The sequence below is a fragment of the Mesocricetus auratus genome, unplaced genomic scaffold (genome assembly GCF_017639785.1).
Source record: "Mesocricetus auratus isolate SY011 unplaced genomic scaffold, BCM_Maur_2.0 Super-Scaffold_100011, whole genome shotgun sequence".
Classification (NCBI taxonomy): Eukaryota; Metazoa; Chordata; class Mammalia; order Rodentia; family Cricetidae; genus Mesocricetus; species Mesocricetus auratus.
In genome coordinates, this window is record NW_024429195.1 from 42,480,095 (window position 1) to 42,496,710 (window position 16,616).

The 16,616-nt window shown below is 38.6% G+C and overlaps 1 protein-coding gene across 1 annotated transcript; it reads right to left on the bottom strand.

Annotated features, from left to right (window-relative positions):
* Nucleotides 1-1,728: 1,728 nt before the first annotated feature.
* Nucleotides 1,729-2,682, bottom strand: LOC101824193 (olfactory receptor 6C6). Its single transcript, XM_005079799.2, has one exon. The coding sequence runs from the start codon at nt 2,674-2,676 to the stop codon at nt 1,729-1,731; it is 948 nt and encodes a 315-aa protein (XP_005079856.1). The 5' UTR covers nt 2,677-2,682.
* Between the last annotated feature and the right edge of the window lie 13,934 nt (nt 2,683-16,616).

The following is a 16,616-nucleotide window of genomic DNA, read 5'->3' on the forward strand; positions in this document are numbered from 1 at the left end:
ATTGTTAGTTAGAGTCATCCTTGTAGATCTCTGGACATTTCCCTCACCCCAAATTTCTCTTTAAACCTATATTGGCTCCCTCTATGGTATCTCTTTTCTTGCTCTCCTCTTCCTGCTTCCTCATGTCCTACTCTCCCTTCCTCTTCTTCCCTTCTCCTTCTTCTAACTTCCTCTCCTCTCTCCCCCCATGCTCCCAATTAGCTCAGGAGATCTTGTCCCTTTCCCCTTCTCTAGGGGAACATGTATGTCTCTCTTAGTGTCCTCCTTTCTGTGTTTTCTTTATTGTTTCTATTTAATCTTTGAATCCTTGAACTGTTTCAATTGTTTCCTTCAATTGTTTGGTTGTTTTTCCTTGCTTTCTTTGCATTCTTTAAGAGATTTGTTTATTTCTTGAATGCTTTGGTTCCTCTTTTCCTGCTAAATCTCATTTCTTATTCAAAGGTTTCTATAGTCTTCATAAACTTGTTTTGAAGGTCCTTCTCTTCTGCTTCATCTGTGTTGGGATGTTCAGGTCTTGCTGGTGTAGAGTCCTTAGATTCTAGTGGTGTCATATTGGTCTTTCAGTGATTGAGTTTGTTCTTACACTATCATCTTCCCACCCCTTCTTTGAGTGGGTGCAGGTGGGGTCTCTCTCTCCTATTGTCTCCTGGTGGGTGTAGGTAGGTCAAGACTTCAATGTGGACAACTCTGGACAGTTCAGTCTCTCCTGGTGTTCTCTTCACTCAAGTGGAGGGCATAGAGGTGACCAAAACTCAAGTGGAAGGCAGAGTGTGGAATAGGGCCAAGACTGTGTTGTGACCAGATTCAGGGTGATCTGTCTTGCCTAGATGGGTCCACTCCACATGTAGTGGACCCAGGAAATTCCAAGACCCAATACAGAGATGGGGGAGTTGGTCCTGAGTAGAACCCACACTCTCTTAAAGGTTCTTTTTACTATTATTCTCACTTTGCAATGCATAGAGCTGCTAAGTACCCTTATATAATTTGCACATTCTTGTATCTTAGTCTTCTTTCCTTTAATTTATTTTTTTTAATTTTTAAAATTATTTTCTTGTATTTGAGATTATAATTACTTTTCTCTCCTCCCTTCCTTCCAAACCTTCTTATATACCTCTCCATGCTGTTTTCCAAATTCACATCCTATTTTTTATATTAATTGTTCTTATATATCTATTTTTTCACCTTGTCATGATTATGTTCTCTTGAAAGGTTTTTCCTTGAAATTCTACAAAGTTCACCTCATCTGCCCCATAATGTGTTTGAGACATTTCATATAATGATAGTTTAGCACCACATAAAAATATTTTGTTTAAGTTTTTGTGTCCTTTATAGATATTGAAGATAACTTTAGGGAAAGTAATGAGTGTCTCTCAATGAATAGAATATCATAGATAAGCATTGCATTGACGTTCATTCAAATGCAAATCACACATAAAATTGTTACTATATGAAGTTTATTTTATTCAATACAATGGTTTGTGAAAATGGGTATGTAATAAACAATAATATATATTTATAAAAGCACTTCCAGGAAGGAATTGGAAGAAGTTAGTTATTGCATAGTACAATCTTTTAAGGAAAAGTAGAATGTAAAATAGAACTGAATTACAGGGTTCTTCAAGGGGAAAAATCCCATATATGAAGTAACTGCTAACATAGGAAAACACAATAATCATAAAAGTACATGAAAATATATTTTCCATTTTTAATGTGTGATTGTGATGTATATCACAATTTTAAATTATGTTTTGAAAAGCACAGTCTTTGTAATATATCCCAGAAGACTTCTTTCACCTGCTGATTTCTTAGTGTATAAATGAATGGATTCAGAAGAGGAGCAATTGAAGTATATAGCAAAGCTACACCTTTGGACACAGTCACTCTCTCTCTTGCAGATGGTTTAATATACATAAAGATGCAACTGCCATATGTGATGGAGACAACAATCATATGGGAAGTGCAGGTGGAAAAGGCTTTGGTTCTTTGCTGTGCAGAAGGGAAATTCATAATAGTCTTAATGATGAAAGTGTAAGAGAGACTCACTAGTACCAGTGTAACTACAAGTGTCACCACGGCTAAGACAAAGGACATCATTTCTAGGACATGAGTGTCTGTGCAGGAGATCTGTAGGATAGGAGAAGTTTCACACATGAAATGATCAATTATTCTGGAATCACAGAAATCCAGCTTTAGACCCATGGCCAATGGGGGAAAGATGATCAAGAACCCAGTCACCCAGGAGCTGAGGACAAGTTGGTGACACACTCGGCTGTTCATGATGATGGGGTAATGGAGTGGTCTGCAGATGGCTACATAGCGATCATAGGACATGGCAGCCAGGAGGTAGAACTCTGTGACTCCCAGCAGAAGAATAAAAAACAATTGAGCTGCACAATTATTATAAGAAATAGTTTTGTCTCCAGTCACAATGGTTGCCAAGAATCTGGGAATACACACTGTTGTGAACGTGATTTCCAACAAGGAGAAATTACGGAGAAAGAAATACATTGGAGTCTTGAGGCGAGGGTCCAGCAGGGTGAGGAACACAATGATTAAGTTCCCTACCAGGCTCATCATATAATTGAGAAAGAGAAACAGAAAAACAACAATTTGCAATCGTGGGTCATCTGTCAATCCTAAAAGAATGAAGTCAAGTTCCAAGGACTGATTCTTCATCCTCTTTTGTGAGCCTTAGCAAACACACAGGAAACAAAAAAACAAAATATTTTATGTGCACTAGAATTTATACACCTACACTAAAGCAGAAAAGGGGATAGGTCATACAACCATTTGCAAATGTTTTCTAGCCCAAAATTACATGTTATACATAATTACCTGACATAGGTTAATTACAAACTTGTCCTAGTCTGTTTTTTTTCAAAACTCTTCACATAAAATACCCCCACCCCACAAAATGGAATAGTGTTTTTTCCATTAATTTACAAAACTACAAATTAACATATTCACTTCCAAATGACCTCTATCTTCATGCAGGCCTTGCCTTTAGCTTCTGATTTGCTTGAACCTTTGTATGTAGCTGGAGATGTCAGGCCCTTGCCACTGGCTCTAGCATATTTGTAGATTTACAACATTTTTTTCTTGAAATTATAGTATAATTACAATATTTACCCCTCACCTTTCCTCTCTTTAAACCTTCCAATGTACCCTACCCTTTGCTCACTTTCAAATTCCTAGCCTCTTTTTTTCTTTTTTTTATTATTTTAATTTTAAATAGCTTGTTTTACATGTCAATCCCAGTTCCCTCTACCTCCCCTCCTTCCGCACCCCCACACCATCCCCTCCATCCTCCCAACCTATTGCCAATTCCTTCCACATAGTGGATATCTAGAGTCTGTCATTTCACTCAGGGTAGGGTCCAGGCACTTCCCTAAGAGTCCAGGCAGAGAGAGCAACCCTTTGTGTTATGGACACACGATGTCTGTTAGTATTCAAGGGATAAACACTGATCCACTGCTCAGGACCCCATAGGTAGCCCAGGCCTCCTCACTGACTCTCACATTCAGGGGGTCTGGATCGGTCCCATGATGGCCTCCCAGCTGTCAATCTAGGGTCCAAGAGCTCTCCCCTGTTCGGATCAGCTGTCTCTGCTAGTTTTGCCACCCCATTCTTTGCCAATTTGCTCATCGCTCCTCTCTCTCTGTCGCTGGGTTCCTTGGGTTCTGTTCAGGGTTTAACTGTGGATGTTTGCCTCTGCTTCCATCAGTCACTGGATGAAGGCTCCAGGATGGTTATAGACATCAAGTTCAATTCTGTATAGTGTTACTTGTGTGTGTGTTTTCAGGGAGGACAGTTTGGTGTTGAATAATCAGTTGGTGATCTCTTACCTTTAATTGAGTTCACTAACGTTTCTGCTTTGCTATTTTCTTTCCTTTTTCATTTGTCTTACTAATATTGTTTTCCTTTCTACATACTATTTTTATGAGCCAATTTGGGGAGCAAACAATGCTTTAACAAACATAATGGAATTTTCCAAAAATCAATATTAGTGCATAATTTTAAGATTGGCTTCCTTTTTCAACAAGCAAATGTTAACTTCTTTATTTTCCTGTTATTCTTAAGACTCATATTTGAAAACATTACTAGATATGTCATTTCTGAGTGGTGTAGATTTATCAGACTTAGAATTGCAGTACCGTCTAATAAGAATTGCTTATTACAGAATCTTCACACCACTTTATAAAACAGTCAAAGAAAAACACACATATGCAGTAATATAAAAATAAAATACATCAGTTAATCTGTTAACACATAACCTCAAAATATCTACCACATAAAGCATTTTATAAAATATAAGAATTCAGTACTCAAAATGTAATTCCCTTAATTGGACATACTATGCATTAGCCTTCATTTCATGCTATTAAGTTAATTTAAAGTCAGCATGACTCACCTTTTCATGTCTGTCAACCAGTCTGCTTTGTCATTTCAAGATACTTTCAATTGCTTAGGCAATCAATACTTTGCTATCCAGCAGAAATATTCACTACTAATTTTTTTATCAGAAAAGGCATACTACATAGTATACTTCCATGAAGAATTTCCACTTTCCTTCAACTTCACATCTACTATGGAAACTTGAGATTATGGTGGTAATTTTAACATGTGTTATCTGATAGGATAAATTTTGTGAAATCTTGTTTTTAGTGTTGACATCTCTATAATCCCAATCCTCCAGTTAGATGTCATTCTTTAAGGTGAAATGAAATCATGAGTCATAATAAGAAGAATATGAAATCATTGCTGACATATATACAACTCTTACAGCAAAGAGGTACCTCGTAGCCAACTGTGCACTTATAATGCTTTAATTCTGTTGTTTCTCACTTCCTACCAACTCAAGGGAATCTATGGAAATTAAAACAAACTCTTCTCTAGGGATTACTGCTACACATACTCATTATTGATACCAAAGTAGTCTAGTCTCAGTCAAAGCTTTCGAAAAAGTATCCCATAGGAGTCATAACTGACCTAAAAAGTCAGGAATATTTAGTGGGATCAACAACAGTTCACTGTAGTTGCTTTGTATTTTCAAAATTAACCCCTGTTGGGTTCTGATTTATAAACACATTCTATACTTCTATAGACTACTTTAATCCTGTTGGTGTTTTCTCTTCTATTTTTTAATTTGGTGTAATCTTATCTATTTTTGCTTTTGTTCTTGCATTTTAAAATCATGTCTTTCAAATCATCATTAAAAACTATCACTGGGACTACAAAGATAGCTGTCTGGTAAAGAAGCATAGCACCATATGATATCACTCCAGTCCCAGGAAGTCCAACAGCTTCTTCCGGTCTCCATGGGTACTGCAAGTATGCGATATACAGACACACATGCAGACAAAGCACCCCTACACAGAAAATGAAAATCAAAGAAAAATTTAAATAAAGGAGACCAATGTAAAGTTGACTTCCATGTTTTCTTACAAGACTTTTGAAATATTAGGTATTCTATTTATATAATCTGCTTAGAGTTGATTTTTGTTTATGGTATAAATCAAGTGTATATTAACATTTCTTTGTGTATATTCACTTTTTCCAACACCATTTGTGAAAAATCTATCTTTTACACATTTTATATTATTGGTATGAAAGTTGCATATTTACTGACAATGAATATTTGCATAATTCTGTGCTCCATGTTTCATTACATTGGTTATGTTAGACATGTGCCTAACTTTATTCTATCTTTTACTTTTTATAACTTGGCGTTAAAGAAACTCTTTGTGTAGAGGTAGCAAATATATAACCCATCCTTATAGAGCATGAATAACAAACCAGAGCTGACTTAGGGAGCTGAGAGTTTATTGGTCTTTCTTATAGAGGAAGAACCTACTACTGTGATTCTGCTACATGGACGTAGTACTAAATTTACTGTTAGTGGCATCATAATAACCATAGATTGTGAACTGATAAATACTCAACAGAGAAATTTCTTTCTGCAACAGATAGTGATGAACACATAGACCCATACCTGGTCAAGGTACTGATAATAGGAGACTTAATGTTTGTCCTTGAACAGAAAATATGTATCACAACTATTCTTTCAGGGCTCAGAGATCAGTGGAAGACAAGGAGGAAAGATTGGCAGAGCCAGAAGCATTGGATGACTACAAGGAAACTCTCTGTATGCCACATGGCAGATACACATATGAATTCACAGCAGCTGAGATAACATGCACATGACCCGTGCAGGCTCAGGATAGACAAAAAATCCAGCATGGAGAGGTGAGGTGGGCAAAGTCCAATCCCAAGCTAAGGAACTATTTGAAATTGTTGTCTCTTGTGGTCATTACTTTTCTTTCTGGGTATGACTCTGGTGCATTGATCACTTTACAGTGAAAGCCATACAACCCAGTGCAGCACAAACTGTATTTGAATATGTTCAACTATAAAAAAGAGGACACAAAATTGTGTGTGTGTCTGTGTGTGTGTGTGTGTGTGTGTGTGTGTGTACAGGAAAGGGGGTGAATAGAACCAAATACATTTAATGAATCTTCAAAGAACTAATAAGAATGAGAAAGTTGCCACTAAGAAAATAAATTAAACTCTCTATAGCTAGCAGGTGTTTCCACAGTACCTGTGATTATTTGATACCATGGTACCTGCACATTTGAAGAGTAGTAAGGAATAGGAGGAATAGTAACAATGCAAGCTTGATTGAGGTGTGCTGTTTCTGGAGGAAACTCACATCACTTTCCAAAAAGTGAATCACCCCACAATAACAAAGCAGGAGCTGCATGCCAACTTTTTCTATCTAGTGCCAGAAGAAACTGTGAAAGATAATACAACACAGATCAGTTTTCAGTCAGGACTTGATAATGGAGCCAAAGGACCTGGTTTGACACCAATGTCCACCTAAAATCGCTATTACGAAGAGTAGTTGCAAAACAGATTTCCCTAAGACAGTTTTGGATGTAGAAATGATATAAAAACATTATGGGCACATGAAATAGTAACACAGATTTAATTTATTTTCTACTTTTCTTTTACCAAAACCAGTTTTTTCCCCAAGCCACGCAAAGACACAACCAAGAAAGAGAACTACAAACCAATACCCTCATAAGCACTGATGCAAAAATACTCAATAAAACACTGGCAAATCAAATTCAAGAACACATCAGAAAAATCATCCAACATGATCAAATAGGATTTATCCCAGGGAGGCAGGGATGGGCTGAAAAGGAAATAAGAGAAACATCACTATTTACAATAGTCACAAACAGCATAAAATACCTTGACATAACGCTAATTAAACAAGTGAAAGACCTGTATAGCAAGAACTTTTGAGTTTTTAATGAAAGAAATTAAAGAAGATGCCAGAAAATGGAATGATTGCCCATGCTCTTGGATAGGTAGGACCAACACAGTAAAAATGGTGATCTTGCCAAAAGTAATCTACAGATTCAATGCAATCCCCATCAAAATACCAGCACAATTCTTCACAGACCTTGAAAGAACAATAATCAAATTTACATGGGAAAACAAGAGACACAGGATAGCCAAAACAACCCTGTACAATAAAGGAACTTCCAGAGGCATCACCATCCCTGACTTCAAGCTCTTTTTATAGAACTATAGTCCTGAAAATTGGCACAAAAATAGACAGGTAGACCAATGGAATCTAACTGAAAACCCTGATATTAACCCACACAACTACAAACACCTGATTTTCTGACAAAGAATCTAAAACTGAACAATGGAAAAAAGAAAGCATCTTCAACAAATGCTGCTGGTATAACTGGATGCTGGCATGTAAAAGACAGCAGATAGATCCATATCTATTGCCATGCACAAATCTTAAGTCCAACTATATCAAAGACCTCAACATAAATCCAGCCACACTGAACCTCTTAGAAGAGAAAGTAGGAGATACCCTTGAACAAATTGGTACAGGAGACAAATTCCTGAACATAACACCAGTAGCACATACACTGGGTTCGACAGTTAATAAATGGGACCTCCTGAAACTGAGAAGCTTCTGTAAGGCAAAGGACGTAGTCAACAAGAGAAAACAGCAGCCCACAGAATGGGAAAATATATTCACTAACCCCACTTATGACGGAGGGCTGTGTAGGGGAGAGCCCACAATATTCTCTATGCCCAAAGAGGCATGGACAGGGGATGGGCACAGATGAGGAAAGAAGGAAGTGAAAGAAAAAGTACTATCCCTCTTGGAAGTCTGTCATGTTCCCAGAGCTTCTATCTCTGCTTATGTTGCCAGTATATTTAATAAAATACATTAGACCACTTTTTCAGATAGCGTTATCTCCATCTTCATTTGGTGTCAGAAGCTTTTACCCAGCCCCCAAAACTCTAGCGTGGGGAGACAGCGACCCACTGCCGCCTGCCTGGCACACTGTGCCACAGCCATGCCAAAGATCACCAGCCCGTGGAACGCGGTGCTCACACCCACCTCCCGCTGCCAACCTGAATTCACAGCTTGTGTAGAGCAGCCGCTTCTGGCCCTGTTTGTGCTGCTGGGTCTTTCCCTCCACTCAGCCAGCCACAAGGTGAGTACTGACCGGGCATCTCCCAGCCGTCCATCAGCTACTCACCATTTGCCAAACCCGCTGGCGCCTGCCTGCTTGTCCCCACCAGCTTAGTCACCACTGAGCACGCATTATCAGCCACTGTTTTTCCGGCTGCTTCTGCCACATTGCAGGGAACGATCCTGCTATGCTGCAGCGCTGCCTCTGTAGAGAATTCCTCTGGGCTGGTAGCAGGACTGTGGGCCAGCACAGAAGTCAGAAGACAAAGCCCAGCAAGCCCCACCACAAAGTGCCCGGTGCTTGCAGTGCCCACTGCTACAGGCTAGGCCCAAAGTCCTAGTGCCCGCCTGCAGCCCAACCCCCTTCTATCCATAAGATTTCACAGCTATTTGTAGCCGCATGTTCCTCAACCTCCCCAAGCCTTTTCCTCCCCTAATCTGTTCCCTAATTTTTGTATAGGTTGTTGTAGCATTCACAGGTTCTTTTGGTGAAAAAAATCCATCTTCCGGGTAGAAACCGTATTTTGTGGTACACGTACGCCACCTGCTGGGCAAGCATGGTAACTACAGGTAAAATTATTCTCGTTGACCAAAACCAACTATAGGTGATTTTTACAATTCAATATTTATAATTGGTGGTAAGAACATCTAACTACACCATGGCAGATAATTTAACATTGCAGAATGTTTGAGATTTCATTGCCAATGTCATGGATTATGTATTAAAACACAATTATGATATATTTCGAATGTATTTGTGTCTCATGCTCACAGTTAGTGTTCTAATACATGAAATCACATGGAAGAGACTGAGTAAACAGACAGATAATAGACAAATTGTACAAATGATTAAAAAAATAGAGTAAAAATTCAGGACCTTCAGGAAAAAGGCGACTTAGCCACCAAAATGGATAATTTGGAAATTAATGAGAACAACCTTCAAGACACATTTAATTCAATATCCCCTGCATTTAAGGCTAAGATAGAGTCCAGCCAGGAAGAATTTACCAAATTAGCAGGGACAATTCACTTGGTGTCTGAAGACAATGACCATCTAACAGACAGGATAATATTTCTAGAAGGCAAAATAGATACCTTTAGAGCATCTAGGGATGACGGTATGAAAGGCTTAGAATCTAGAATCATGCTTGACTGATCAATCCAAGGAGTGTATCAACTCATTGGAACAATTTTTGATACAGAAATCCAAGCCCTCAGAGATGACATGGTCAAAAAATTGCAATCTTTAGAAGAGTCACCATCTGAAACATCAGACACTGAGGCACTAGCCACTAGGCTACCAGGCAATGAAAGAGATATACCTACTAGATGCTTTCCTAAGGTGGCCTTTCCAGGAACTGTGACAGAAAGGTTAGCATCATGGAGGAATCAAAATGGGTCTACAACTTACCAGTGGGAACCTATCCCTATGAAAGATCTGAAAGTAATTAAGGAAGCTATCGTAGCATACAGGGTTTACAGCAAATATGTTAAGGAATTGTTGACTTCCTGGGCAAAAACAAAATAACAACCACATATTCGGATAATTTAATATCAGCAGTGCTCAACCAGTATTACCAAATAAAATGGAAGGCTTTGTGGGGACAGGAAGCCAAGGCCCTCGAAATTCAAGGCTTGAAGCAAGGTTTTGAAGCTTCCCAATGTAAGATTCTTGATGAAGGTAAATTTGCAGAGCCACAGACCCAAGCTGCATTTGATGAACATACATTTTCTTTATATGCCGTACAGCAGTGCTAAATGCTTTGAATAAGGTTCATGAACCAGGAGAAAAATTTGAACCATATACAAAAGTGGCACAAGGTCCTAGAGCAAGGTTCCTTGAATTCTTACAAAGATTATCCACAATAGTAGATTTACAAGTAACTGTTTCAAATACTAGACAACTTCTTATAGGATCTTTAGCTTATGAGAATGCAAAACCACAATGCAAATAGATACTACTGTGGTCATTAAAGATCAGATCAGCACCATTGAATGAATTGGTCTTGTGTACAGCTAATATTGAGTATAATGATCAAGAGACAGGAACCTGGGTAGGAAAGACCATTTCTAAAGGCTTAAGGAGGTATCAAGATGACAAATGGCATAACCATGAGGAGATACGGAGCTGGGCTGTGGAAGCAATCTCCAGAAGTTAAAAAAGACATCAAAACACTAGATGTTCTACCTGTGGTAAAATTAGACATCTGAGTAGGAACTGTAGACAAAGCATTCCTAGAAATAATGCTTCTCCCAGGAATTCTTCAAACAGAAGGCCTCAGCCTTCTGGCTTGTGTAGGAGATGTGGCAAGGGCAGACACTGTACCAATGAATATAGGTTGACCACAGACAAACAAGGTAACCCTTTACAATTGGAAAACTTCTCAAGGGGCCTCACAAAGGTCCCCATATCAAAAGTGGTTCAGACATTCCCAGTCACTGATGAGGAAGATTTCTCTCAGGACAATTAGAAGATCCGCTGCCTATGGTAAAGACTAACGTCATTGTGGATGACAAATTATTATTGAGGAGGAACTAGTTGATACTAGAGGAAACAAAAAACATATATTTTGGCAAACTTCTGTACAGGATCACAGACACAAATTACCTGTTAAAATGACTAATGAGGTATTTTCAAGGTTCTGGACACTGAAAATGATGTCACCATACTAAGTAAAAAAAAATGGTCTTCAAGTTGGCCTTTACAAGAAGTAAATGTTCAATTTTTAGGAATTGGGACCCTATCTCAATTGAAACAAAGCATGAAATGGGTAGAATATATTGGGCCAGAAGGGCAGATAGGAAGACTGAAGCCATATGTCACAAATATTGCTATGAATCTCTGGGGTCATGATTTATTACAGCAATGGAAAACCCAGATTAACATTCCTCCTGTGTCAGATATGAATTATAAGCAAGCTGTTAGTGGTAGAAACAATTTTGTAAGGCACTACAGTAAACAATCATATAATATACAGGTGTACATTAACAGGATGCTACTGACACATCTACAGAGGAACCAAAAGCATTATTTTAAAATGACTAACAGATAAACCTGTCTGTGTAAGGCAATGGCCTATGACTTCTGAGAAGTTAGAGGCTATGGAAAAGTTAGTTCAGGAACAGCTAAATGCTGGACATATTGATGAATCAACTGGTTCATGGAATTCCCCTGTATTTGTTATCAATAAGAAGTTTTGGAAATGGATTACTGGATAGTGGTCTGAGAGCTACCAACAAGGTAATTCAGCCTATGGGCTCTCTATAGCCTGGGATGCCACTACCTTCTCTAATACATAAAGAGTGGACAATTGTAGTCATAGATTTAAAAGATTGCATCTTCACTATACCATTACAAGAAAAAGATAGGGAAAAATTTGCCTTCAGAGTGCCTACCTATAACAATTCTCAACTAGTATGAAGATTTCAGTGGAAGGTGTTGCCACAATGACTGTTAAATAGTCTGACTCTTTGCCAATGTTTTGTGCAAAAACCCTTGGAAATAATTCATTCACAATTTCCACAATCAATAATTATCATTATATGGACAGCATATTGCTGTCTGATTCAAATAAAGGTTGGAAAAGAGGTTTCAAGCAGTAAAGGGAACTTTGCCTCACTGGAGATTACAAACTGTACCAGAAAAAGTACAAGGAGGAGATTCTATTAATTATTTGCATTTTAAAATAGACTTACAGAAAATTAGACAACAAAAGGTACAGACCAGAATAGACTATTACCAGACTTTTAATGACCTTCAAAAACTACCAGGAGGAATTTCTCAACTACAGACAATTATTAGAGTAGAAGGGCATGATTTAAAGCATCTAAAATTGCCCTAAAAGGACAAAAGAACTTAAATAGTCCTACAATATTATTAGCTGATGCTGAAAAAGAATTGGAATGTTGGAAGCATATGTGAACCATGTGGACCCAAAATTGGGCTGCATTCTAGTTATTTTGCCATCTAGAGAATACTTCTCTGGAATATTCATGCAGAAGGAAGACATAATACTAGAATGGGTATTTCTGCCACATATACAGAATAAAAAACTGAAGACATATATAGAAAAGATCTCTGATATGATATTAAAAGGTAAGTTAGGGCTTTGTCAGCTAGCCAGGAAGGAGTCATTGGGTTCCAGGAGTTCAGTTTAATGTTTAGCTGTGGGTATCTGTCTCTGCTTCCATCAGTCACTGGATGAAGGTTCTAGGATGGCATATAAGGTAATCATAAAACTTATCATCAGGGAGGGGTAATTAATGTGGTAATCTCTCTGATATTGCTTAGTTTACCAGTTGATGTTATTCTTGTAGATCTCTGGAAATCGCACTACTGTCAGCTCTCTCTTCAAACCTATAATGAATCCATGGGAGATCTTTCCATTTTCTATTGTCGTCATTAATTTCTTTCTTTAAAGACTCAAAGTTCTTGTGATACCGGTCTTTCACTTGTTTGGTTAGCATTATACTAAGGTTGTTTGTTGCAATTGTAAAGGGTGATGTTTCTCTGATGTTTTTCTCAGCCCTTTTATCATCTGTATATAGTAGGGCTACTGATTTTCTTGAGTTGATCTTGTATTCAGCCTCTTTGCTGAAGGAGTTTAGAGTTCCTTGTTAAAGTTTTTTGGGTAACTTATGGAAACTATTGTATCATCTGCAAATAGTGAATGTTTTACCTTTCCTTTCCAATTTGTATACCCTTGATCTGCTTTTGTTGTCTTATTGCTCTAGCTAGAAATTTGAGCACAATATTGAAGAGGTATGAGAAGAGGGGCAGCCTTGTATTGTTCCTTATTTTGGAGGAATTGCCTTGAGTTTCTGTCCATTTAGTTTGATGTTGGCTGTTGGTTTGCTATATATAGCTTTTATTATGTGTAGGTATTTTCCTGTTATCCCAGATCTCTCCAAGACCTTTATAATGAAGGGGTGCTGGATTTTGTCATAGGCTTTTGCAGCATCAAGTGAGATTATCATGTGATTTTTGTTTCTCAGGTTGTTTATATGGTGGATTACATTGGGGATGAAGCTTACTTGATCTTGGTGAATGAGTTTTCTGCTGTGTTCTTGGATTTGATTTGCCAGTATTTTAGTGAGTATTTTTGCATCAATGTTCATGAGGGATATTGGGCTGAAGTTCTCTTTCTTCATTGTATTTTTGTGTGGCTGGGGATCAAAGTTATTGAAGCCTCGTAGAAAGAGTTTGGCAAAGCCCCTTCTGCGTCTCTTGCATGGAATACGTTGAGAAAAATGGGTATAAGCTGCTCTTTGAATTTCTGGTAGAATCCTGCACTGAGGTCATCTGGACCTCAGCTTTTTTTGGTTGGGAGACTATTGATGACTGCTTCTATTTCCAAAAGGGTTATTAGTCTACTTAAACTGCTTATCTGTTCTTGACTTAATTTTGGCAAGTGATAGCTTCATGTGGTCACTTAGTGCTATGAACTTGCCCCGTAGCACTGCTTTCCAAGTGTCCCATAGGTTTGGGTATGTTGTGTCTTCATTCTCATTGAATTCTAGGAAGTCTTTAATTCCTTTTTTATTTCTTCTTTGACCCAGTAATGATGCAATTGTGCATTATTCAGTTTTCATGATTTTGTAGGGTTTCTGTAATTTGTGTTGTTGGATTCTAATTTTAACCCATTGTGGTCTGATAAGATGCATGGAGTTATTCCAATTTTTTGAAGCTGCTGAGGCTTGATATGTTGCCAAGTATGTGGTCGATTTTTGAATAGGTTCCTTGTGGTGGTGAGAAGAAGTTATATTCTTTTTTTATGTGGATGGAATGTTCTATAGATGTCTGTTAATCCCAATTGGGTCATAACTTCTATTAGACCCTTTGCTTCTTTGTTAAGTTTCTGTCTGGTATTCCTGTATAGTGGTGAGAGTGGGGTGTTGAAGTCTCCCACCATAAGTGTGTGGGGATTTATATGTGATTTGAGTTTTAGTAATGTTTCTTTTATGAATGTGGATGCCTTTGTATTTGTGGCATACATGTTCAGAATAGAAAGTTCATCTTGGTGGATTTCTCCTGTGATGAGTATGTAATGACCTCCTTCATATCTTTTGATTGATTTTATTTTAAAGTCTAATTTGTTAGATATTAGGATTGGTACCCCCTCTTGTTTCTTGGGTCCATTTGATTGGAAAATTTTTCCCAACCATTAACTCTCAGATAATGTCTGTCTTTGAGGGTGAGGTGTGTTTCTTGTATGCAGAAGAAGGATGGGTTCTGTCTTCGGATCCATTCTGCTAGCCTGTGCCTTTTTAATGGGTGCATTAAGGCCATTAATACTGAGGGGTGTTAATGACCATTGATTGCTCATTCTTCTTTGTTTTGGAATCGTTGCTGCTGGTGGAATTATGTGTGGAATTCCACCCTTTTTTTTCTTTTGGCTGTTGGTAAAGTGGGAGTCTCTAATGCCTATGTTTTTCTGGTTGTATTTAACTTCCTTGGGTTGGAGTTTTCCTTCCAGAAATTTCTGTAGGGCTGGGTTAGTGGATATGTATTGCTTGAATCTAGTGTTGTCATGGAATATCTTGTTTTCTCCTTCTATAGTGATTGAGAGCTTTGCCAGGTATAGTAGTCTGGGCTGGCATCCATGGTCTCTTAGTGTTGGTAGAATATCTATCCAGGACCTTCTGGCTTTCATGGAAAAGTCAGGTGTAATTCTGATAGGTTTGCCTTTATATGTTACTTGGCCTTTTACCTTAGCTGCTCTTAATATTCTTTCTTTATCCTGTATATTTGGCATCTTGATTATTATGTGGTGAGGGGACTTTTTTGTGGTCCACTCTATTTGGTGTTCAGTAAGCTTCTTGTACCTTCATTGGAATGTCTTTCTTTAGGTTGGGAACGTTTTCTTCTATGATTTTGTTGAATGTATTTTCTGCCCCTTGTAGGTGGGTTTCTTCTCCTTCTATACCTATTACTCTTAAGTTTGGTCTTTTCACAGTATCCCATATTTCCTGTACATTTTTGTTAGGGATTGTTGGACTTAAAATTCTCTTTAGTTGATGAATTCTACTAGTATGTCTTCAACATCTGAGATTCTCTCTTCCATCTCTTGTATTATTAGTTATGCTTGCATCTGTAGTACATGGCCATTTTCCAAGCTTTTCTATTTCCAGCATTCCTTCAGACTGTTTTTTTTATTGTTTATATTTCAGATTTCATCCATTGCTTTGTTTAATTGTTTCTTGCAATTTTAGCTTCATCTTTTCTTTCATTTCTTGCAATTTCTGGATGGTTTTTTCTTCCCTCTCTTTAAGGGATTTTCTCATATCCTCTTTGAAGGCCTCTATCATTTTCATGAAATTGTTTTTAATGTCAATCTCTTTTGGTTCATTTGTGTTGGGGTGTTCCAGTCTTGTTGGTGTAGGGTGTCTGGACTCTGGCAGTGTCATAATGGTTTTTCTGTTGCTCCTTGTGTTTTTATATTGTCTCCTTCCCATCTGTTCTTGCAATGGGTTCCAGAAGGTGCCTCTTCCTCTCCTGGTGGGTGTGGGACCAGGGTTCCCTTCTGGTGGGTGTAGCCAAAACCAATTTGCTGGTAGCTCTCCATTTCCTGGTCTTGTGGGTGGAGAAATCGACTAGGATGCTGGGGTAATTTGGATCCCATTGGGATGAATGGGATCCCAAGTGGTAGGCCCTGGCACAGGAGTGTGGCCCAGAGACAGGCCCTGATAGTCCTTTCATGTGGGTGGAGCAGGAGACTATGATGCTACGGTGCCTTGGCTCCTGCCACCAGGAAGAAGGAACCATGGCAGTCCCCAAGCACAGGCAGGTGGCCTGGAAATGGGCTTCTGTTTACCTAGTCCCATGGGTGGAGCAGGAGACTAGTGTGCATTGGCTCCCACTGCTTGGATGGAAGCCTCAATGGTAGACCCCAAGTACAGGTAGCCAACCTAGACTGAGGGTGGGACAGGAGACTATGTTGCTGAAGTTCCTTGGCTTCTGCCACCAGGATGGAAGCTGCCGTAGCAGTCCCCAAGACAGGGGTGTGACCCGGAAATGGGCCTTGGTTTACCTAGTCCCATGGGTGGGGCAGGAGACTAGTGTGCATTGGCTCCCACTGCTGGGATGGAAGACCCAGTGGTAGACCCC

Bases quoted from the DNA above. Each gene is read 5' to 3' on its own strand.
- LOC101824193 (XM_005079799.2), bottom strand. From the start codon at position 2,676: ATGAAGAATCAGTCCTTGGAACTTGACTTCATTCTTTTAGGATTGACA.